Source organism: Pipistrellus hanaki (assembly GCF_964339955.1).
Source record: "Pipistrellus hanaki genome assembly, chromosome: 12".
Taxonomy (NCBI): Eukaryota; Metazoa; Chordata; class Mammalia; order Chiroptera; family Vespertilionidae; genus Pipistrellus; species Pipistrellus hanaki.
The window spans coordinates 1,412,274-1,435,588 of record NC_140514.1 but is presented as its reverse complement, the minus strand read 5'-3'; the positions used below and the strand labels follow the sequence as shown (position 1 = coordinate 1,435,588).

Genomic DNA, 23,315 nt, shown 5'->3' with positions numbered 1-23,315 from the left:
GCCTTAAAATGAGATACCCATTGCATCTCGAAGTTATTTATTACGCGTTCTTACAAGCTGATGCTCTTTAAAGTGTGGTCCTCTGTAAAACTTGTTTTTGTACTCGTTCAGTAGAAACTTATCTGGCCACTGGGTAAGCCAGCAATGAAACTACTGGTGCCCAATGTGTTAAGGGGAATTAGACCCCACCTGGCCGGTGTGGCTCAGTGGTTGACTTCTGAAGCAGGAAGTCACGGTTCCATTCCTGGTCAGGGCACAGGCCCGGGGTAGGGGCTTGATCCCCAAGTGTAGGGCGTGCAGGAGGCAGCTGATCCATGATTCTCTCTCATCACTGATGTTTTTCTCTCTCCCTTCTTCTCTGAAATCAATAAAAAATATTTTTTTAAAAAAAGAGGGATTAGATCCTATTTTCAATGTCCCATATTCCCGGGGCTTGGCTATCCTCCGGGACAAAGGGTTCTTGTTTATTCCTGGGGCGGCCTTGGCCAGGGAGCTGGTGAGCAGGCTGTTTGCTCAGGGAGCTCCTGACACTCTCTGGTATGAGTGTCTGGGTGAGAGTCTGCCGGAAGCCGGTGTCCAATGGGGCTGATTGGACGGGTGCTCTCAGGGTGGAGAGAACACGGGCGTGGCACCCTCTCGGGGAGCTGGGGAGCCACCGGGATGCGTCTGGGGAACGGGTGTGGGTCCGAGGGGTCAGGAAATCCACGCCCTGGGAGGCCAGCCTGCCCGGAGGCGGGAGCCAGTTGCACGGCAGTCACGTGACCAGCCTCCCTCTGCCAGCACTGAGGCATGTTTTCCTTTAAATGATTAAACTTAGTTGAACTTCGTTCAGGAAAAAATTTTCCATCTGAACACTGTTTTCCAGGCTGAAAGAGTTTCCAGAGGAGGTTTGTTTTTCTTAAAGAGAAACCTGGTACCCACGGCTTCCCGCATCTGGGGCTCAGCACCCCAAACGATACCAAATCGTGTCTCTGGCCCGCCTCCTCCCCCCGCCTGGCTGGACAGCGCGTCCAAAGGGAAGAGAAAGGCAGGCCGGAGGTTAGAAACACGTCCTGGCCTCTCGATAATACAACCGAGAGGCTCTGGACCTGATCCCACGTCTTCCCCACTGCCGCGGGCCTGAGGCTAAGGCCGCCCCCGAATGTCCGGGCCGGCCGGCGCGGGCTGCCCAGTCTGCACTGGGCTCACGTCGAGTCAGGACGTGAGGGTGAAGCCCAGGCCTGAGCGCCCAGCTTCGGGGAGGGAAGGGGGGTGCAGGGTGAGGAAGGGGGGGCAGCAGCCCAGTCCGAGAAAGACAGCGTGACTGTCACCTCCCCAGGCTGCTCCTGTTCGCCGTCACTGCGGTCACTTAAAGACAACAGCATGTTCTCTCTTTCTCTCTTTACTGCCCACGGCCAAAGCCAGGATGAATCATGACCAGTAGCTGCTCGGTTCCCTTTGCTTTTTTCCTGGGGGGAGAGGATGCTTTTTCTGTCTCCCTCTTTCACAGTTTTTTTCTTTCCCAATCGTGATTACTTCACTTCTTTAATCCTCACCCGAGGATGTTTTCCATTGATTTTTAGAGCGAGTGGGAGGGGGAGAGACAGAGAGAAACATGGGTGTGAGAGACACAGGGATTGGTTGCCTGACCAGGGCTCAGGCTGGGGAGGAGCCTGCAACTGAGGTGCGCGCCCTTGGCCCAGAACGGCCCGCGTTCTACCCACTGAACCACACCGGCCAGGGCCGGGGCTGCTTCTGGATGAGGTTTTGAGCAGGAGGGAGAGGGGTGCATAGCGGGGGAAGGAGGCGGTCACCCGGCCCCAGTGCCCCACCCGGTCACCCCGCCCCGCCCTCGTGGCCCCGCCCACCGCTACCCGACTCGGATCCACCCTGCCCGGCACCCCAAAACCAGCGGCACCCCCAAACCAGCGCTCCCATCCCCGGCCGCGCCGCCGCGGCCCCGCCCGCGCCCCGGCGGCTGTGAGCGCGGCGGGCGGGGGCACCATGGGCAGCGGCAGCAGCCGGAGCGGCCGGGCCCTGCGGCGCCTCCGCGGCCCCGACAGCCGGCCGGCGGGCCCGGGCGGGGCGGCCCCGGACTCGGCGCCGGCGGGGGCCCCGGAGACGGCGGTGGCGGAGGCCTGGGGGGAGGTCCCCGAGGCCGCGGGGGCGGCAGCGGCGGGTCCGGCCCCCGGCCCCACAGCGCCCCCCGACGGCCGGGACGAGACGCTGCGCCTGCTGGACCAGCTGCTGGCCGAGTCCGCGGCCTGGGCCCCGGGGGAGCCGGCCCCGCGGCGCCCGGCGCGCCCCCCGCCCGCCGCCGGCGCGGGGAGCCGGGTGAGTGTCTGCGCCCCGAGTCCCCGGCCGTCCCGGCCCCCCCCCCCGCCGCCCCGGTCCTCCCCGCCGCCCCCCGCGGCCCCGGTCCTCCCCGCCGCCCCCCGCGGCCCCGGCGGCACGCTCACCACCCGCACACGCACCCCGCGGCCACAGCCTGTCCCCTCCGGGTGCCGCCTCCGCTGGGGGGATGCTGGGAGCCGCTTACCGGGGACAGGCCTCCCCCAAACGGTCTGGGGCTTTCGTGCCCAGACCCGCCTTCCTCCCCGGGGACGTGTCCCCGCTCCGCTCTGCCAGCCCCGCGCCTCCCAGCCCCCCCGCCCCCCATACACACACTGGGTGCGGGCGGGGTGCCCCCATACACTCCCCGGGCGGCTCCGGGCGCGGAGCTGCAGGCGGCCCTCCCCGCACGCACCCCACCCGCCCGCACCCCTCGGCGGTGGGGCCCTGAAACCACCGCCCGGAGGGAGGGGAGTCAGGGCCGGCCCAGCCCGGACAGCCCAGACCCGCCTCCTGTCCGTCCGCCCTCCCCGCCGCTGCCCTCCCGGCGCCTGCGGTTCGGTTCGGTAGCCTGGCCCGGCCCACAGGCCCTCAGGCCGCATCAGGGCGCTTAGGTAACGGACGGGGAGACGCGGGGGAGACGTGGGAAATCCTGGCTCCATGGAGGCAGCGTTCTGGTGGCTGGGACTTCAGACGTGAAAGCAGCATGGACCCGCCCCCAAGCCGCTGGGTGCCAGCTCCGGGCAGGGCCGCCTCACCCTCCTACGGCCGCTCAGGGCCCTGGGGGCTCCTGCTGGGCCGGCGGAGCTCTGGGGAGAGGCACCAGAGGGCGCGTCCCTGTCCGGAGAAGCCGCAGTCTGACGGGGTGGGGGAGAGGGGAGCTGCAGGCAGGACGGGGTACAGTGCGGTCTCCATCTGCAGGGCCCGAGGCTGGCTCCGTGGCTGAGCGCTGACCTCTGAGCCAGGAGGTCATGGTTGGATTCCCGGTCAGGGCACAGGCCTGGATTTCCGGCTCTATCCCCAGTGTGGGGCGTGCAGGAGGCAGCCGATCAGTTATTCTCTCTCATCACTGATGTCTCTCTCCTGCTCCCTCTCCCTCTGAAATCAATAAAAATAAATTAAAAAGGGAGCAGCTGAGCAGGAGGAGCAGCTGAGCCTGGGGAGCCGGGCCGGCCTCCAGGACAGGCTCACCTGAGTCTGGCAGACAGCAGAGGGAGCCCTGGGGCAGGGAACCCCGTGTGCAGAGGCCACGGCGGCCTGGTGGCGGGGACACGGGGGGCTGGGTGCTGACCGTGGTCAGAGGAAGCTGGCGTGGAGGGGCCGGGTGCCGGGCCTGGGGGCACGGGAAGGTGCAGAGTGAAGTGGACAGGATGTGGCTGGGTGGGCACTGCTCGGAGATGCTGCCAAAACGTGGCCCAGGAGTCCGGGTTCCCAGGGGGCTGGGACGAGCCCTAACCTACAGGCTGGTGCGAGGGCGGCAGAGGTGCGGCCAGCATGGAGACGCTCCGTGCCAGTACCTGGAGCCGCACAGGGAGGGCAGCTCAGCCCAAGGCCACCCCCGCCGGTTCTCGCCGGACTCTGCCGCCCAGGAGCTGGTGGGCAGGGCCCTTTGGCTTCTTGGTTTTTGGTTAATCCTCACCTGAGGATACCTTTCCATCGAAGCTGAGGGAGAGGGAGAGGGAGAGGGAGAAGAAGAGACAGGGAGGGAAAAACACTGATGTGAAGGAACCATATCGATTGGTTACCTCCTTACACGCCCCAATTGGGGCCGGGGGCTGAGCATAGAATCGAGGTACATACCCTTGACCGGAATCGAATCCAGGCCCTCTAACCTGTCCACTGAGCCCAATAGGCGAGGGCCCCTCTGCTTTCCTGAGAGTTTGAGAACCCAGATTGCTAAGGTGAAGGGACCTTAGCAACCGCCTAGGGCTGCTTGGCATTTATATTAGAGGCCGTGGGGCCCAGCACAGTGATTGCCCGCCCCCAACCTCCCGGGACCGGAGCCACGCCAGATCATCCCTCTGGGAGCAGGATCTGGTCGGGGAGCACAGCCAGGAGGGAGCACAGCCACCCGCTCAGCACTCAGGGAGTGTTCACCGGCTGCAGGCTGAGGAGAAGTATTTGAAAATATATGTGAGTGTGCTTTTTGTTCTGTGTTGTTATTCCTGATCCGAGGACATTTTTCCCCATTGATTTTTAGAGAGAGTGGAAGGGAGGGAGGGAGAAACGTCAATATGATTGGTTGACTCCTGCAGGTGCCCCGACTGGGGCCAGGGATTGAACCTGCAACCCAGGTAAGTGTTCTTGACCGGGAATCGAACCCATGGCCCTTTGGTGCAGGGGCCGATGCTCTAACCACTGAGATACACAGACCAGGGTGTGAATGTGCTTTAACAAGTGGTAACACTCCATGTGAGTGTAATTTATCGTCACTTTCCTCCAGTCCCGCCCTGTTAGCTTCCCAGGTTCTCCCGACTTTCTCTCTCTTTGGAAACACGTCCCTGAAGGCAGGTCTGGGGGGAGGCAGAGGCCCTGGGACGGTGGTCTCAGAGTCAGAGCCTCCTTCCAAAAGTGCGTCCTCATTTTAGCAACTTGTAAAACAGCTGTCCCCCTGGCCCCACAGCCTCTGCGAGAGGCCTGTAAGTGCGGGCAACAGCGCCCTCTGCTGGTGAGAGGGCCGCACCCGATGAGCTGAGGCTGGGAGTAAGGTACCCGGAACCCAGTCCTGTTCTCTCCGCTGGAGGTGTTCGCTGTCCACAGTGAAACCTAAAACAACCCAAACCTGGCCTTCATGGAAAAGAGAACTCCTGAGCCATGCCACCTGCTGGACCTCAGAACCGCGATGCAGACTGAAGGAAGCCAGACAGGAAGGGTGCTCCGTGTGCGAGCCCAGCAGCTAGGCTTCAGGGAGAGCACCTGCAGGGATGGGAAGCCGACCCTTGGCTGCCAGGAGGTGGAGGTGGAGGTGGAGGTGGAAGGTAGTTGTAGGAGGGAAGAAGGTAGAGGTGGGAGGTGGAGGTGGGAGGGAAGGAGGTGGAGGTGGGAGGTGGGAGATGAAGGAGGCAGCAGAAGGTGGGAGGTGGGAGGTGGAGGTGGGAGGCGGGAGGCAGGAGGTGGAGGTGGGAGGTAGAGGTGGGAGGTGGAGGTGGAGGCAGGAGGGAAGGAGGTAGAGGTGGGAGGTGGGAGATGAAGGAGGCAGCAGAAGGTGGGAGGTGGGAGGTGGAGGTGGGAGGTAGAGGTGGGAGGTGGAGGTGGAGGCAGGAGGGAAGGAGGTAGAGGTGGGAGGTGGGAGATGAAGGAGGCAGCAGAAGGTGGGAGGTGGGAGGTGGAGGTGGAGGTGGAGGTGGAGGCGGGAGGGAAGGAGGTGGAGTGGGAGGTGGGAGATGAAGGAGGCGGCAGGAGGCAGGAGGTGGAGGCGGGAGGAAGGAGGGCGGCCACACAGAGCTCACTTAGTATGTGCATTGCAGTGAGGGGTTAACAGGTGTATCCACATGTCAAACCTACGGGACTGTGCCCTGCAGACTCCTGCTCTGTGACCGCGCTCCTCAGCTGACAGGCGCGCGCAGACAGGGCGTGCGGAGGCAGGCTCTCCGTGTGAGTGCGCCCAGCACTTTCCTGTCTTGTTACTTATTGTTATTGTGTTATTTTCCCACGAACAGCTGTAAACCTACTTCCCCTCGCTGTATATGCATACACCAGTGTCGAGGGCTAAGGGGGGAACTCTTAGCAGAAGCAGCGGGATAGAATACATTCTGGTAAGATATGCAGTGGATTTTCTAAAATTAACTATTGATATTTCACTGTTCTAAAAACACACTCTCTTGTAAGAAGTCAGATGAGACGTTCAGAGATCATCTTACCCCACCCCTCCTGTTGGGTGTGGTTGTACAGTGCCTCCATGGGATTTATGTGTTTTAAAATATTTTTTTTATTAGCCGAAACCGGTTTGGCTCAGTGGATAGAGCGTCAGCCTGCGGAATGAAGGGTCCCGGGTTCGATCCCAGTCAAGGGCATGTACCTTGGTTGCAGGCATATCCCCAGTAGGGGGTGTGCAAGAGGTAGCTGATCAATGACTGGAGAGGAAGGGAGGGAGAGAGAGAGAGAAACATCAATGATGAGAATCATGGATCGGCCGCCTCCTACATGCTACATGCCCCCCACTGGGGATCAAGCCAACAGCCCGGGCGTGTGCTCTTGACCGGAATCAAACCTGTGCCCTTCAGTCCACAGGCCGACGCTCTATCCACTGAGCCAAACCATCTAGGGCAGGATTTCAAGTGAGAACATGTCTCCACCCCGCCCAGACACGGCGCCCTCCCTGAGCTCAGCCAGGTCCCCACACCCCAGCCCCGGCTCCACCCTCCTTGGGGTCCAGCTGTCTGACCTCCCGGTGGCATTCTGCCAGCTGTCTGGCGGCGGACACTTGTGTCTGCCCAGGGCCTGGAGCAGCCACCAGGGGCCGCTGTGTCTCCGCTGCCCACCAGGCTCCCCTTGCATCTTCTGTAAGCTGTAGGTCTGGGAGGGCCTAACGCCCATCCCATCGGAGAGGGCGGCAGGGAGTTCCTGAGGAGAGTGTGCCCACCTTCTGAACGCAGCCTCAGGGGTCCAGTCCACGGTGTGATGGTGCGCCAGCCGCTGTCTGTGCCGAAGTCTGATCCCACCGTGTGCTTTCCCCCGCTGTCCTGCTGGGAGAGACCGTACTGTAACAACCCCCACCAAACCTGGTGGCGAAAGGAACAGCCGCCCCGGGGACAGCAAAAGCCGGCCCAGCAGAAACCGGCGAGCGGGAGCTGAGGCCTCACAGCCACAGCTGAAGGGAGCGAGGGTACAGGTGTTGTTTAAATTCTCTGTGGCCCCTGAGGATACATCCGGGCCAAGGAGACAGCCTTCAGGCAGCCCACGGGGACCGGAGGCCCGTCTCGCACGGAGTCCTGTGCACCCACGTTCCCGGGAGCGTTAGTCTCAACCGCAAAGGCGGGGGCGACCCCGTGTCCGCCGCCGGGCCGGCGAACAAAGTGCATGACGAACATACGGTGCCATGGCAGGGAGAGGCCACCTCGCCCTGTGGGAACGGCCCTCACCCACAAGCCACCTGTGCTGGTGAGGACACAGAGAGGGAACGCTGGTGCACTGCTGGTGCGAATTTCCCCCAAATTAAAAGCGGACCTGCCTTGTGACCCAGGATTCCACTTCTGGGTAAATACCCAAAGAAACCTGAAATACTGATTCCAAAGAGCGTATGCCCGTGTTCACTGCAGCAGCACCTACAACAGCCCAGGTGCAGACACAGCCCGTGGCCACCCCTGGACCAGCAGCTGAAGAAGCTGGGGTGCCTCGGCCCGATGGGACGCTCCTCGGCCCTAACCAAGAATGGGCTCTGAACTGTTTCCGGCAGCAGGGACACAGGGTGCTATGCTAAGTGAAACAAGTCAGAGAAAGACAAATCCCAGGATTTCATATATATGTGGATCTAAAGAGCCATATAAAAAAACAAAACAGAAACAGACTCCTAGACACACAGAAGAAAGTGATGGCTGCTGGGGGCTGGGGGAGGGGAGAAGGGATGGAGAGAAGTGCAGATGGGCAGCTACAGACAGACACGGGAATGTTAAGTACAACGTAGGGACTACAGTCATAGGAACAGCTGTGCGTGGGGCCAGGTGGGTACCATAAATAGCAGGAGGCACACTCTGTAAAATGCGATTACCTAACCACTAGGCTGTACACCTGAAACGAATACAGAGCAATACTGACTATAACCGGAGGAAAATGAGAATACACTTTCTTAAGAAAAGTGGTCCGGTCGTCCGTCGGTGCCCATGGGGGTTGGTTTCAGGGTCCCTGCAGACACCACACCCTTCAGATGTTCTAGTCCCTTCTTTAAAATGGTGTAGTGTTTGTGTATAACTTCACAAATACTTCAGACCAGTGGTCGGCAAACTCATTAGTCCACAGAGCCAAATATCAACAGTTCAACGATTGACATTTCTATGGAGAGCCACATTTTTTTAAACTTAAACTTCTTCTAACGCCACTTCTTCAACATAGACTCGCCCAGGCCGTGGTCTTTTGTGGAAGAGCCACACTCAAGGGGCCAGAGAGCTGCCTGTCGCTCGCGTGCCGCAGTTTGCCAACCACCATCACCGCATTACCTATCACACCTAATACCACGTAAACTCTGTGCAAACAGTCGTTAGGCTGTGCTGTTGGGGAATGATGATGAGAAAAAGCCTGACTGTGTTCAGCGCACACAACACCGCAGCCTGCTACACAGCGCACTCAGCTACCTGAGGCACTCCTTCTATCTGGACCCCTGGGTTGGATCTGGATGCAACACCCGTGGACACGGAGGGCCACCGTGTCCACACGCAGAAGGATGGTGCCCGGTCCTGGGTGACACACGCAGAGGGATGGTGCCGGTCCTGGGCGACACACGCAGAGGGATGGTGCCGGTCCTGGGCGACACACGCAGAGGGATGGTGCCGGTCCTGGGTGACACACGCAGAGGGATGGTGCCGGTCCTGGGTGACACACGCAGAGGGATGGTGCCGGTCCTGGGTGACACACGCAGAGGGATGGTGCCGGTCCTGGGTGACACACGCAGAGGGATGGTGCCCGGTCCTGAGGGCTGGATGCGGCGGCCATCGGGGTCACAGGAAGCAGGAGCGGGGGGAGGCTCGACAGCGGTCACCCTTTGATGCCTCTCCCTTCTGTCCTCCTCAAGGTGTCCCCCGAGTGCAGTGCCGAAGACCACCCGGAGAGCAGCGGCGCACCCCAGTAAGTCCGGGAGTCACTGCTGCCGGGCTCCGGCTCTTCTGAGGGCTCCCCCTGCCCTCAGCCTCCAGGCCCATGTCCCCGGACCCAGCTCATCCCGCGCAGCTCCCCTTAGAATGCAAAGCTCTGGCTCGTGGGGGGAGGGGGGGAACAGGCCCCAGCCTGGGACAGCGCAGACCCTCCCGGTCCAGCAGCTGGGACCCTCCTGAAGAGCCTGACCCGTCACTCAGGCGTCCGGGACCCGCCCCTCCCGGTCGCAGCCGCACCTGTCACTCAGGATGAGCCGCCCACCTTGGCCTTTGGGAGATGACTGCCCAGAGCACTGGGGCCCCTCTAGTCCCAGGAAAACACACTTATCCCCCCGAAAGGGGTCCCCTGAGGACCCCGAACTGACGCCCTGGGACCCCTGCGGGACAGCGGGCTGCCTGGTCCCCTCTGGCTTGTTCAGGAGACCCTGTGCCCTTGGGGTCTCTGAGGTGCCTGCTCCATTCCGTATTCCTCGCCCTGGCCACCTCCCGCGAGCCCCCGAGGGGACCGCACGGACGGGCGGTGTTGGGCTTTGCTGGGACCTCTCTGCCCAGCACTCCCAGGTGCCACGCTCCACGTAGACACGGCATTGGCATCGCGGCTCACCCTCAGGCTGGCGTGTGGAGGGGTCCCCCCTGGTCCCCCCCAGCAGCTCCTGTGGGACCCCGGAGGTGTGCGGGCAGGGAGAATCGGGCTGTGGCGCCCCTGCCCACACTTGCCAAGGGCAGGCTGTTACAGGCGTCCATGCATTCTCCTCCTTTCTGCCTCCGCAGGAACCTGTGCACAGCTCCTTTCAGAGGAAAAGGAAGGCCACTGAGCTCGTTCGGGGCGGGGCCGGGACTGGAACTGGGCCCTCCGCCCCGGCCTCGCCCTGAGCGCCCGGGCCCTGGCTGGAGGCAGGCAGGGCTAGGCCTGCTCCGGGCGAGGGCGAGTGCGGGAGGGGTCCCCAGGGCAGGGCTTCCTGGTGTGGTCCCGGGTGATCAGAATCCCCGGGCGGTTTCCCAGGAGAGACGGGGCTCCGAGGCCATGTCTTGCCTCCTGACGCCGTGTCTGCTCTGGCCCACAGAGCCCCGGGCAGCGGCCACCAGCGGCCGGAGAGGCGGTCGGTCATCGTGTACGACGGCTCGGAGGAGGAGTTGATGGCCAGCATCGAGCAGGAGTACTGCCACTGAGGCCCGGCCGGCTCCGGGAACCCGGGCCACACAGCCACCACGGGCTTCAAACCGACCTGCCCACCCGCCTCAGGTGCCTGCTGCCAGGGGGCCTGGGCGCCGGCACAGGGAGTCGCCTGGGCTCTGCGGTGACTGTCCTGGAGGCGGTGACTGTCCCGGAGATGCGGTCCAAACGCAGACTCTGACCCGGTGGGACCGTGGGGGCCTCCGAGCCCACGTTTCTAACGGGCTCCCGGCGAGACCACGCTGCGGGCCCCCACCCCCGCGAGGGGCAGGACTGAAGGAACCTGCGTGGGAGGCTGACTCCCGGAGGGACAGCACGGGGATGGGGCCGGGGCCGGGGCAGCTCTGATCCTGCCCTCGCGGCCTGTTTCCCTCTCCGGGAAGAGAGTGCTGGCGGCTCTGCCCACAGTGACAACCCGGGCTCGTACTGTTCCAGGCTCCCGGCTCCTCTGGTCCCCGCCCCCCTGGGAACTGCCCCCTCCTGCTGAGGAGCACCCGCCCTGGGCCCGGAACTGCCCCCAGGAGGGGCTCCCCGCCCCCCGGCCAGGCCTCAGGCCGCCGGCCTCACCTGCCAGCGCCCGCGGGGCCTCAGCCTCGAGGCGCACAGCGGCCTGGCCCAGGACGCCCTCCACCGAGGAAGGGCCCGCACTGCAGCATGCCGGGAAGACGGGGAGGCGGGACTTCCGGCGTGGCCAGGTGTGGTGCTCCCAGCAGCGGAAGCGGAAGCGCAGGGAGAGGAGTGGTCAGGGCCGGATGCTGCTGAGGGCACGTGGCGGGGACCGGTTCTTGCAGAAGCCGGAAGCGGTCCCAGCCAGTCCCGCATTGACCACCAGCACAACGGCCTCCTGGCGTGGCCGGCAGACGCAAGAGCATCTTTTTTTTTTAAACGATTAAGCAAGATAGGGGTAGAAGAGACTATTCTTTTTTAAAAAAAGTTTCTTTTAAAAATATATATTTTATTGATTTTTAATAGAAAGGGAGAGGGATAGAGCGTTAGAAACATCGATGAGAGAGAAACATGGATCAGCTGCCTCTTGCACACCCCCCACTGGGGATGTACCTGCAACCAAGGTACATGCCCTTGACCGGAATCAAACCCGGGACCCTTCAGTCCGCAACTAGTTTTGGCTGCAAGAGCATCTTACCGGACAGACCCACAGTCCGTGCCATCGGGCAAACGGGTGTTTCCGGGAACTTGGCTGCTTTGGCGAGAGGACCTTTGACCAGAGGGTCCATAGCCGGGAGGTCTCTTCTCCGGAGTCAGGACGGAGCCATGGAGCCGGGAGGGAGGGCCAGAACCCCCACAACCGGAGCTGCTTCTCACCCATGCCCAAACCCTTCCTTTGGTACAATGATTAAAGCCGTTCCTATTTTAGTAATACACACGCTTTTAATATTTTCGTTATTTTTTTAAGTCCTCACCCACAGATGCTTGATTTTAGAAAGAGGAAGGGAGAAACATCAATGTGAGAGACATACATCCGCCCCTCCCACATGCACCCATCCTGGGGACCCAGCCTGAAACCTAGGGACACGCCCTGACCGGGAATTGAACCCACAGCCTTGTGGTGTCCAGGACAGTGCTCCAGCCAAGTGAGCCACACCGGCCAGGGCACAAGTGCTGCTGCTGCTTCTTCTTCTTCTTCTTTTTTTAAAATATATTTTATTGAGTTTTTACAGAGAGGAAGGGAGAGAGATAGAGAGCTAGAAACATCGATGAGAGAGAGTCATCGATCAGCTGCCTCTTGCACACTCCCTACTGGGGATTATGCCTGCAACCAAGGTACATGCCCTTGACCAGAATCAAACCCGGGTCCCTTCAGTCCCCAAGCCGACGCTCTATCCATTGAGCCAAACTGGTTTCGGCACAAGTGCTTCTTTTAAAAGGAGCTGGCATTCCATTTCTCACAACCTGTGGCCGCCGCCCAGAGCAGGGGCGGAGGGAGACGTCCAGGCGGACTGCTAAATGCAAAGCCCATGAGGATCTCGCCTCCCCAGCACGCCTGCACACACATGCACACACGTGACCAGGACCAGCGTGGCCCACGAGTCACACCTGTGTGTCTTTGCCACCATCACATCCCAGGATGGGGCTCTGGGAGGCCCCGAGCCAAGAGGACTGACTGAATGCCAAGTGAGCTCAGAGGCCAGGGCGGCTCCAGCTGCACCTGACACCCTGAGGGTGGTCTTGCTGGTTTAAGTCTATTTTTATTGATTTCAGACAGGAAGGGAGAGGGAGATACATCCATGATGAGAGAACAACTAATCGGCTGCTTCCTGCATGCCCCACACTGGGGATCAAGCTTGCAACCCAGGCATTATCCTTGACTGGAATCGAACCCAGGAACCATCAGTCCCCAGGCCGCTCTACCCACTGAGCCACACCAGCCAGGACTTACTGTTCTTTTCAAAGACAAGGGAGTCAACTGTGAGAAAATCTAGTGCTGGGAGATGAGGAGCCTGGTAGTTTTGGACAAATATGAGGAGGGCAGAGACCTGACTCACACGTCCCTGGCAATACCCACAGCAGCTCCTTTAAGGGGACGCGGGTGCAAAGCCCAGCCCGAGTGGGTGCGAGAGAGAACGTACCCCAGGAGCAGAGTGAAGACGGGGCCGCGGCACCTCTGAGCCTGGGTTGAGGCTCCCTCCCTCCCACCTGCTGGCTCAGGAAGAGCTCGAGGAGGGCCACGGGGCCACCCCGCACCCACCGTCCTGCCAGACCCAACCCAGCACCAGGGCGGCCCACATGGCGCTGCGTCTTCTCACCGTTCTCTCAGGGAGACCCTCCACGCAATGCGGGGGGGCGGGAGCAGAACGGAACCCAGGAAGCGGAGAGAAGGCATCGGCTGGGCCTAGACACACTGGATTTGGTCAGTTATGACTGGGGCAGGGAAATGACATGGGACACAGGTCCAGTTTGCAAATCAAAGGTATTTTATACGATTTTATACGATTCAAAGAAAAAAGTTACATCACACATATTCATTTAAATAACACGTCAAAGTCTGGTGGTACAGGAAACACAATTCCAAGACATTGCAAGTTTTATTACTGAAACCACTTACAAGGTTCAGAGTCAACAACCATCAAGGGAACGCTCAGGAAGTCAAGGGCACTGGGAGGCTCCGCGGGGCTCCACCCGGAACCCCACACGGAACCAACCCAGGGTGGCTCTCGGGACACAATGCTTCAGACAAAACTGCTTCCCAACTGCCCGCCCTTCGGGGACAGACGGAGGCAAAGGGAGCATCTCCGGGAGGCACTGCTACGTCTGACCAGGAAGGGAGTGCTCATCAAATGCACGGGCAGCACATCTCCTCAGAGGATGCTGCTCAGAGGATGAAAACACCCCCTCGTGGGGTCCCCGCCACCCCGGCAGGACTGACCTCGTTCTGCGTAAGGAAGGGAAATACCAGGTGTGCTGCCGCCTCGGACATGCATGTGGGGTGTTCGTGCCGATCTGAAGGTCCGAGTGGGAGGAGAAAGGGCCGGCGCTGTAGCATCTGATGGTTGTTCTCGGGCACGAACATCATCCTATTTATTAAATCCCCCTAACGAAGGTGAATGCCAGGCCCCAGGGGCAAAGGCGAACTCTGCACACCGGGCCAGGGACACCGCCCTCCCCTCCGCGCCTCCGCGCCTCCTGCGGCCTAGATTCCCAGCGCCCCCCAGGGCAGGCGTTGTGGGGCGAGGGCCTGTGCCCACAGCCTCAAGGCCGGTGCCCAGGGTCTACTTCTGACTGGACTGCAAACACCCCTCTGCACGGAGTTTTCCGTGATCACACACCACGAGTGAAGGGGCAGCTGGTGGCACCACGGCCGTTCAGCGTCACATGTGTTTCCTCCAGTTCCCCATCGCCAAGGAGCCAGGCCTGGCTGGCCGCCGGCACGCAGCCTGCGCCTGGGTGTGCCAAGCTCAGAGCTGCGCTGGGTGGGAAGCTCCTCCCGCAGTGAGGCCGCTCCCTGCCGCTCTAAGCAGGGCCTCTGCCCACAAAGTGCTGCGGACCAGGCACATAGCCCCCGACGGCTGGCGGGCAGCTGCACTATGTTATCTTTTTTCTTCTTCCCCCCCCGGAGTTTGAGGTGCAAACAGGGAACTGAGAATGCCATGCTCTCATACAAACGTGAACCATTGGAAAGACTGCAAAACCATCGATCTAGAAACTGGTGATCGGAGCAACAACAATATAAACCTTTGCATAAAAAACAGTACAAAGTCATACCCTGCCTCAGCTCTACAAAACGTGCATAGAAAGGCTGTAAAAAAAATCCAGGTTTTGTAAAATTTATTGCTGACATGTTTGAATGCTGGTGATTGAGATCGTAAAATTTTCTTCCATTCCCTCAAAAAACTTCTGAAACTACAAAAGACACGGAACAGCCAAACAGAGATCAACGGACGCTCCTCAGAGCCAGCCTCTGCTCTCCCAGCCCCCAGGACAGGGACAGGGCTGGGGGAGAGACCAGCAGCAGTCTGTCCTCCTTAAAGTCCCCAGGGCACTCCCCGCCGCCCTCAGGCCGAGGCCGGCCTGCTCGCCCGCGGGCTGCGGGGCGTCTCGGCCGAGGCGATGCTGCTCGGTTTGCCGGCCTCGGCCTGCCAGCCGGGCGGCTTCCTGGTGGCCAGGTGCCGCCGGGCGTGCTTGGTCAGGTGGTCGCTGCGCATGAAGCGCCGGTCGCACACGGGGCAGGCGAACTTCTTCTCGCCGGTGTGCGTGCGGCGGTGGCGGGACAGCTCGTCGGAGCGCGCGAACTTCTTGTCGCAGCCGTCCCAGCTGCAGCCGAACGGCTTCTCCCCTGGCGGCGGGAACACACGGTTACAGAAGCCCGAGCGCTCGGCACCTGCCGCGCCCGAGTTCCTTTTATTTTTATTTTACTATTTTAAAAAAAAAATCTGTATTGATGTCAGAGAGGAAGGGAGAGGGAGAGAGAGAAACATCCATGATGAGAGAGAAGCACTGATCGGCTGCCTCCTGCATGCCCCCTACCGGGGATCGAGCCCACAACCCGGGCCTGTGCCCTTGGCTGGAACTGAATCCGGGACCCTTGGGTCCACAGGCCGACGCTCTGTCCACTGAGCCAAACCAGCCACGGCTAACCCCGGCTGTTTTTAAAATTTGTTCCTCAAAACCTAGGACTACAGTAATACCCAGCTACACTGGTATCAGGCTACTCAGAAGCCAAGATGCACTTCTTCCTGCCACGCCTGAGAGGCAATGTGGCAGGGCCTAGGGACATCAAATCTTCCAAAGCTATCTTTAAATAAAAACAAATCCTCACCCCAGCTGGTTTGGACAAGTGGATGGAGCGTTGGCCTGCGGACTGAAGGGTCCCAGGTTCAATTCCGGTCAAGGGCATGTACATTGGTTGCGGGCACATCCCCAGTAGGGGATGTGCAAGAGGCAGCTGATTGATGTTTCTCTCTCATCGATGTTTCTAACTCTCTATCCCTCTCCCTTCCTCTCTTAAGAAAAAAAAAAAAAAAAAAAAAAAAATTTAAATCAATCAGTCTTCATCCTAGCTGGTTTGGATGAGTGGATAGAACAGCCGCCTGCAGACTGAAAGGTCCCAGGTTCAATTCTGGTCAAGGGCACAGGCCCAGGTTGTGGGCTCGATCTCCAGTAGGGAGCATGCAGGAGGCAGCCAATCAATGATTCTCTCACCATTGATGTTTCTCTCTCCCCTTTCCTCTCTGAAATCAATAAGAATGTATTTTAAATAAATCTTCAACTGTTAGCTTGTGGTAAGGGGAAGACGTTTTTCCTTGGTGAGTATTCTTTGTTTAAAAGGTTGATATTTAGGCCAGAATGGTCATCGCATCTCTAAATCGATCTGCTGTTCCGCTCGCAGACACGCCCTCCCGCCTCGGCCTACCTGTGTGGGTGCGGAGGTGCGCCTTGAGGTGGGAGCTTTTGAAGTAGGTCTTGCGGCAGCCGGGGGCGCTGCACACGTAGTTCCTCCTCCGGGAGCAGTCCGCCGGGGGGGCGCCACCGGGGCCGGCGGCGATGAGCACGGGGGCCGGGGCGAGAGGCAGCAGCCTGGCACCCCCGGGGGCGCCGGAGGCGGGCGGGGGCAGCACCAGCATCACGGCTCCCTGAGGCACGGCCGGGCCCATGAGCACGGGCGGGGGCCCGGGGGCAGCCTGGGGCAGGATGGCTGTGCCGGTCCCGGGGGGCGCCGGGGCAGGGGCCTTCAGAAACGCCGGCAGCACGGCACTCTGTCCGGTCACGGGCACCATGTGGCAAAGGACGGGAGGGCTGGGGGCGGGGACCGAGGGCAGAGGCAGGTCCTCCTCATCGTTCTTTGGTGAGCGGGGTGGGACTGCAGCCGGCCGCCCTGCCTGCTGGCCTTGGTCGGGGAGGCCCGGGTCCCCAGGCTTCTTGGGGCGAGGCGGGCAGGGCCCCGGGTTCCAGGCGAGAGAAGGGTCTCCGAGGTGCATGTCCCGCAGAGCTCCCACGTGTCCCCGCAGTGGAGCCCCTCCCCTGCAGTCCGGAGGCGGGGTGGCAGCAACGTGGCCGGGAGCCGGACTCCCCAGGGCGTGGGGGGTGGCACTGGCCACCACAGCCCTGCAGGGGGCGCCAGGCGCCGGCCCCAGCAGCTCTGGCTTCGAACCCAGGGGCAGGCTCCTCTCGGCCCTCCGGCTCGGGGCGCTGGCGGCTTTGGCATCAGGCGGGTGGGAAGGAACCAGTGGTCTGGTCAGCGGCTCGGTGAGGTCCGGGCTCTGAGGCGGAGTCATGCACTGCGGGAAGGAAAGGATGTGGGGAAGGCAGCTGTGGCTCCATTTTAAAAGGCAGTTACGTCGATGGGGTGCTCCCGACACCTTTACAACACGGGCCTGCGCCTCCACTTCCCGGTCTCCCCCTTTCTGACCGCCCACACCGAGCCCTTTGCTCGGCCCTCATCAGCGCCCTCCGGGCCCGCACAGGGACGGGAATGAGCGGCGTGAACATGAGGACGACAATGAGAAAACACATTTACACTCACAGCCATTCCGGGTTCTCAGAAAGGCCTGTGAAACCCTCACACTCACCAGGGCCCACTAGGTGAGGCCGGGCACACCCATCGGAGCGATGACGCCCAGGGCCACGCTCTAACCGGTGTCTGCCTATCCAAGCCTCTCTGCCGCCCCAACAATTCCCGCCCTCAGCCTCCGGGAGAGCCCATGCCGGAGCCCGCCCTGCAGTCCGCTCTGCCGCACGCACGGCCCTTCTCATCCCTCTCCACGGCCTCCTCCCAGCGCCGGCTCCCGCCCAGCACCACGAGGGGACCACGTTCCCTTCTGCCAGCAGCAGACAGCTCTCCCCTCTCCCCCCGCAAGGGCACGGCCGCAGCGAGTTAACAGAAAACAGTGCCTGCTTGCAGCCAACTCCCTCACTAAGAAGTTGGCGGCCCCAGGGAGGCAGGGACCACCAGCCAACTCAGCTCAGGCTTTCCCCGACCGACACCACTTACCCTGACCCTGGACTCGGTCATGGTGGGGGCAGGGGGACCTGGTCCCCCCCCTGCAGCTGCCCAGGGAAATGAGCACATTGCACTCCCTCAGATCTATCATCTGAGGCAGTGTTTCACAACCTTCTCTCATGATGAGAATCACCTGGTGGAGTTGTTAAAACACAGATTCCTGAATCCCAACTAAGAAGTGCTAAACTAGAATTTCTGAGAACATATAGGTAAAATTGCATACCTAACTTAGTGCTCTGTATATAACATCTGTGTTAGAGCACTAATAAAGTATACAATTTTACCTATATGTTCCCAAAAATTCTAGTTTAGCACTTCTTAGTTGGGATTCAGGAATCTGTGTTTTAACAACTCCACCAGGTGATTCTCATCATGAGAGAAGTTTGGGAAACACTGATCTGAGGGCTTTGTCCTGTGCACATGTCAGCCCTGTGCCTGCAAGCTACGGCCAATCCAGGGAAAGACCCTGCTTCCCAAAGACAAAACAAAGCTCCCTCTCAGCTCCCCCACGGGGAGGCTGTGTGCCCCGCCTGCCACGCGGCCCTCAGCTCACGCACCCCAGGCCCGCTGGCCACCGCACAACACAGCCCTCCCGCCTCTCACCAGCGCGGACAAGGCGGGGAAGTCCTTCGGCAGCTCCGGCACGGCCTCGTCCGCCAGCAGGGGGGTGGTGGCGACATCCCCAGAGTCAGACACGGGTGTGAGGGGTTGGATCTTCCAGAGGTCGCCGGTCTGGGGCCTCTGACCCCAGGAGCTCATGCACACAAGAGCCTCGACGGCTTCGATGTCATTCAGCTCCAAGAGGCCGCGCGCAGCCCGCTGGCTGTCATGCCGCTTCCGCTCCAGGATGGACTCGCATATGTCCACGAGGTCCACCTGCGGGCGGGCGACACCGCAGCTGCTCAGTCCCGGGGAACAGAGGCAGGCACGGGGACGCGCACCGGGGCCTGCACTCACACGGCACACACACGTCACACACGCACCACACGCCACACCCAGCGTGCTCCGCTCCGAGGAGAGGCGCCACCGGAACGCTCGACCACTCTGCTTTCAGGCCCACGTTCTGAGGACTGGGCGTGGTGGGCAAGACGCTTCCACAGAAAACCTGGCTCCTGCCGAAGCCGGTGTGGCTCAGCGGTAGAGCGTGGGTCTGCGGACTGAAAGATCCCAGGTTCGATTCCGGTCAAGGGCATGTACCTTGGTTGCGGGCACATCCCCGGTAGGGGGTGTGCAGGAGGCAGCTGGTCGATGTTTCTCTCTCATGTACGTTTCTAGCTATCTCTCTCCCTTCGTCTCTGTAAAAAAATCAATAATATATATATATTATACACACACACACACATATATAAAAACACCTGGTTCCTAAAAAGGCTCCTGATATGAGGGTCCTGCTCTGTGGTAACTTATGGGAAAGACGTCAACTCCAGAGGTGGGGCCACAGTGGCTATGACACGGGGAGGAAGGAACACGAAGCCGCGGGGGAGCGTCCCTGCGGGTGCATTGTGGGCCACATTCTGGAGCCTTCTCCACGGCCCTCAAGCAGAACTTTGGGGCTGGAGGCTGAACTCCATGGGCCCCGGAGTGTAAAGCCTGTTCCTGGCCTGGGGGACCCCCACCTTCATGCCTCAAGGCTAGTGGGGGGAGGGGGTGCGGTCCAGGGTGAGAAGAAGCAGTCTCCCCAGGCCCCGAAGAGGCGGGTTTCCACTGAGCGAGCCCGCATCGACCCCTCCTCCCGCTCAGGCTCCCGCAGGGCACCGGAGGGGGGGCGGCCTTACCGTCCCTCTGCCCGGCTCTCCGGGCCTGGGAGGAGCCGGGAAGCCACAGGCGGGCCCCCACGGGGCGGGGGTGCAGGACGGCAGAGCCCCCAGACCGGCTCTCCGACCCTCGCGAGGACGGACGCGGTGCCGGGACCGGCCAGCGACCTCCCGCCGCCCTCGGGGCGCGACTGCGGGGGCCCCGGCTGAGCGGCGACCTGCGAGCCCGCTCCCCGGCCCGCCCGCCCGCCCGCAGCGCGGTTCCCACAGCCCCGCCCCGCCCGCACGCCTTCCCGCCGCCTTCCCGCCAATGGCCACCGCCCGGCCTCCGGCGTCACCGCCGGACACAGCCCCGCGCCCTCCGCCCGGCGCCGCTGCGGGCGCCACACAAAGCTGCGGGGGTGCCGGCGGGAGCCGCGGGGCACACGCCCCCGCCCGCCCCGGCGCCGCCGCCCTCCCGGGCCCTCCAGTGCGGCCGCAGCGAGGCCCCGCGCCCGGCCGCCCCCGCGCCCGGCCCCGCACACCCCGCCGCGCCCCGCGCTCCCGCCCGCGCCACTCACCGCGCGCGCCTCGCCGGGACCCGCGGCGGCCGGCGTGTGCATGGTGCCGGCCGCCCCGACGCCACGAAGCGCCGGCGGGGCGGGTGCTCCGGACGCGGCGGCGGCTGCACGTGCGCGGCGAAGGCGGCTCCGCGGCCCGAGCTCCCGGGACCCGCACGCGCCTCCGCCCGCTCCGCCCGCCGCTCTGCCCGGGCGGCCCCGGCGGCGCGGGAGGGGCGGGGCCCGCCGAGGGCGCGGCCGCGGGGCGGGGCGGGAGGCCAACCAAAACACGCCGGGGCGGGGCCGGGGCGGGGCCGGGGGCTCGCCAGCCAATCGGCGCGGGCCCCTGCTCCGCCGGCCAATGGGCGCGGCGGGGAGCCGCGTGATCAAAGCCTGGCCGCGGCGTGCGCGGGGGCGGGGCGCGGCACGTGTCCTGTGGGCGCGGGGGGCGGGGCCTGGAAAGTAGGGGAAAGGTCCCGGCGGCGGCGCGGCGGCGGCGGTGAAGTCCTGGTCGGATTGGCGGACTCCGGAGGGGACCTCGTTTAAAGGGGCCGCCGCCCGCCGCCCCGTGAATGGAATCAGGCCCCAGAGGCCTCAGCCCGGCCTGCTGCCAGTGTTTTCCGCCTCGGGCCGAGGAGGGCGCCGCGGACCGGAGGAGCGTGGGCATCTGCTTCTCCTGCAGCACCAGAGCCGGTGCCCAGGCGGGTGTCTGTCTATGCACCCCTCCCCGTCAGCTTTGGGCCGCAGTGTCCACTCTAAGATATTTTCTTAGTGATTTCAGGGAGGAAGGGAGAGGGAGAGAGAGATGGAGACATCAGTGATGAGAGAGAATCATGGATCGATCCGCTGCCTCCTGCACAACCCACACTGGGGATGGGGATGGAGCCACAACCGGGCCTGTGCCCTGGGTGGGAATTGAACTGTGCCCTCCTGGTTTATAGGTCCAGGCCCAACCGCTGAGCCACACTGGCCCGGCACAGTTTCCACTCTTAAGTGAGGTCAGGAGGAGCCAAGACCGGTGATCAATCACCTGAAAGATGCCTGGTGAACCCTGCCCATTCTTCCCAGACAGTGTCCCCCTCTGGGAGGGGTCAGGCCGGAGGAGAGAGAGCCCAGGGCACCTTCCCCCCTCGTGCGGAGAGGGAAACAGGCGGGGCTCAGGACGGCCCTGCTTGTCGCCCACGGGCCTGCTCTGGTGATAGGGTGACCCCATTCCTCAGGTCACACAGCACCTCTGAGGAGCGGTAATTCCTCTTTTCTTTTCTTTTCTTTTTTTAAAATATATTTTATTGATTTTTTTAGAGAGGGAGAGAGAGAGAGAGAGAGTTAGAAACATCTATGAAAGAGAAACATCGATCAGCTGCCTCTTGCACACACCCACTGGGGATGTGCCCGCAACCAAGGTGTGTGCCCTTGACCGAAATCAAACCTGGGCTCCTTCAGTCTGCATGCCAACACTCTATCCACTGAGCCACACCGGCTAGGGCAGTGGTTGGCAAACTCGTTAGTCCACAGAGCCAAATATCAACAGCACAACGACTGACATTTCTTTGGAGAGCCACATTTGTACAACTTAAACTTCTTCTAACGCCACTTCTTCAACATAGACTCGCCCAGGCCGTGGTGTTTTGTGGAAGAGCCACACTCCAGGGGCCAGAGAGCCGCATGTGGCTCTCGAGCTGAAGTTTGCTGACCAAGGGGTCAGGGCCATGCTTGTTTCTGTAGTTATTTGTTAATTGGCTCCGCAGTTAACCCCGCAAGGTTAGGGAGCTTGTTCAATTCACTGCAAACCCCCCCAACCTGGCTCACCGCAGACCACAGTGACAAAGCGAATGAAGGGGAGCACCTACAGGCCCCCAACATGGCTCTCCTGCAGGCACCTCCCATGTCACATGCAAACCTGGACTTCTCACCTCCCGCTTCCCCAAGTCCGAGGGTCATCCATGACTCCTCCCTCTCCTGCACCTGCGTCACCTGCCAATCACCTCAGGCCCTTCTTCCTCCGAAATTCTCAAACTTGGACAAAAATCAAACACCTATGGCTGAGGGCAGCAGGGGGGAGGGTTAGAGGAGAGGGTGGGGGGGACTGGGGGGGGGGACTGGCTGGAGGGGAGCTATGGGAGGGAAGAAACAATTGTAATAATCGGAACAATAAAGATTTATTAAATTAAAAATAAATAAATAAATCTCTCAAACCACTCACTCCTCTCTGCGGCCCCTCCTGCCTTCATCTGCTACCGCCCTCTCTCGCCTGACTTCCTCCCTCCAGCCTCGCCACCTTCCGTCAGCCCCTCATCTCACCGTCCGAACGATGGTCCATCTTCGGGAAGTAGAGGGTAGCCGTCCGGGCCAGCCCTCCGCTGGAATGCAGGCGGCTCTGGGCCTGGGGCTGCGCCTCCCGCATCCTTCCCAGCCAGTCCTCCCGACACAAAACCTCCAAACATGGCGGTCCTTCTGTGCCGGGCCCAACCCTGCCGTCCCGCCCGCCCCGGGGGCCCGTGTGGCTCCTCGGGGAGCCTGTCCTCACTCCCCACACAGGGCCCCCGGCAGACCGACCCAAACCCCAGGCCTGCAGTGTGGCCACCCCAGCCTGGGGGTCTCACTCCTCCAGACAGGAGGTGGTCGTGGCGCCCCAGGAGGCCGGCGCCCCAGGAGGCTGGCCCCCCAGGAGGCTGGCCCCCCAGGAGACTGGTCCCCCCAGGAGGCTGGCCCCCCAGGAGGCTGGCCCCCCAGGAGGCTGGCCCCCCAGGAGGCCGGTGCCAAAGCTCTCACTTGGTTTCGGTTTCGGTTTCCGCTCCCTGGACAGTGGCAACACCTGGCAGTTCAGGCCGCGGGCCAGCTCAGGGCGCTCCAGGCCTAAGGCCCTCTTCTTCTCTCGTCTAGCCTGTGTTCCGGACAGACAGACAGACAGGTCTTCACTCATGGTGTCCATCCTCCGTTCTCCCCCACATCAACCCAGGCACCCCATGTCCATGAAGCCTTTCTACACGCACACACATGCGCACACGCACACCCAGGCTGTGTGGTTGCTGCCAGGTCCTGGCTGCTGGGCCTGCCTGTCGCAGAGGGATGTGGACATGTTTCAAACTGAAGCCTGGCACTCAGAGACCTCCTGAGCCTCGCGGTCAGAGCCGGCGCTGGCAGGCAGACTGGACACGGGTAACTGCTGTATGCAGTTGATGCCATTCTGTCTCGTGTGTCCTTCCGGGCAGAGTGTGTGTGCGTAAACATCTGTGACACGGGACAGCCTTGGGTCCCACGCGGAGCCTGTGATTGGCG

The 23,315-nt window shown here is 61.8% G+C and overlaps 2 protein-coding genes across 2 annotated transcripts; one reads left to right on the top strand and one right to left on the bottom strand.

Annotated features, from left to right (window-relative positions):
- Window positions 1-1,444: 1,444 nt before the first annotated feature.
- On the top strand, window positions 1,445-11,667 carry CYS1 (cystin 1). Its single transcript, XM_084900118.1, has 3 exons — window positions 1,445-2,313; window positions 9,035-9,087; window positions 10,178-11,667. The coding sequence occupies exons 1-3, from the start codon at window positions 1,984-1,986 to the stop codon at window positions 10,281-10,283; spliced, it is 489 nt and encodes a 162-aa protein (XP_084756244.1). The 5' UTR covers window positions 1,445-1,983; the 3' UTR covers window positions 10,284-11,667.
- A 1,530-nt stretch (window positions 11,668-13,197) lies between these two features.
- On the bottom strand, window positions 13,198-20,278 carry KLF11 (KLF transcription factor 11). Its single transcript, XM_084900092.1, has 4 exons — window positions 20,058-20,278; window positions 18,347-18,619; window positions 16,157-17,021; window positions 13,198-15,079 (listed from the first exon to the last, which is right to left on the bottom strand). Exons 1-4 carry the CDS (start codon window positions 20,097-20,099, stop codon window positions 14,799-14,801), a joined length of 1,461 nt encoding a protein of 486 aa, XP_084756218.1. The 5' UTR covers window positions 20,100-20,278; the 3' UTR covers window positions 13,198-14,798.
- Between the last annotated feature and the right edge of the window lie 3,037 nt (window positions 20,279-23,315).

Bases quoted from the DNA above. Each gene is read 5' to 3' on its own strand.
- CYS1 (XM_084900118.1), top strand. From the start codon at position 1,984: ATGGGCAGCGGCAGCAGCCGGAGCGGCCGGGCCCTGCGGCGCCTCCGC. The intron at 2,314-9,034 runs GTGAGTGTCTGC...GTCCTCCTCAAG, and splicing joins CCGCCGGCGCGGGGAGCCGG to GTGTCCCCCGAGTGCAGTGC. The intron at 9,088-10,177 runs GTAAGTCCGGGA...TCTGGCCCACAG, and splicing joins GAGAGCAGCGGCGCACCCCA to AGCCCCGGGCAGCGGCCACC.
- KLF11 (XM_084900092.1), bottom strand. From the start codon at position 20,099: ATGCACACGCCGGCCGCCGCGGGTCCCGGCGAGGCGCGCGCG. The intron at 18,620-20,057 runs GTGAGTGGCGCG...GCCCGCCCGCAG, and splicing joins GTCCCGGCGAGGCGCGCGCG to GTGGACCTCGTGGACATATG. The intron at 17,022-18,346 runs GTGAGAGGCGGG...TCCTTCCCGCAG, and splicing joins TCCCCGCCTTGTCCGCGCTG to TGCATGACTCCGCCTCAGAG.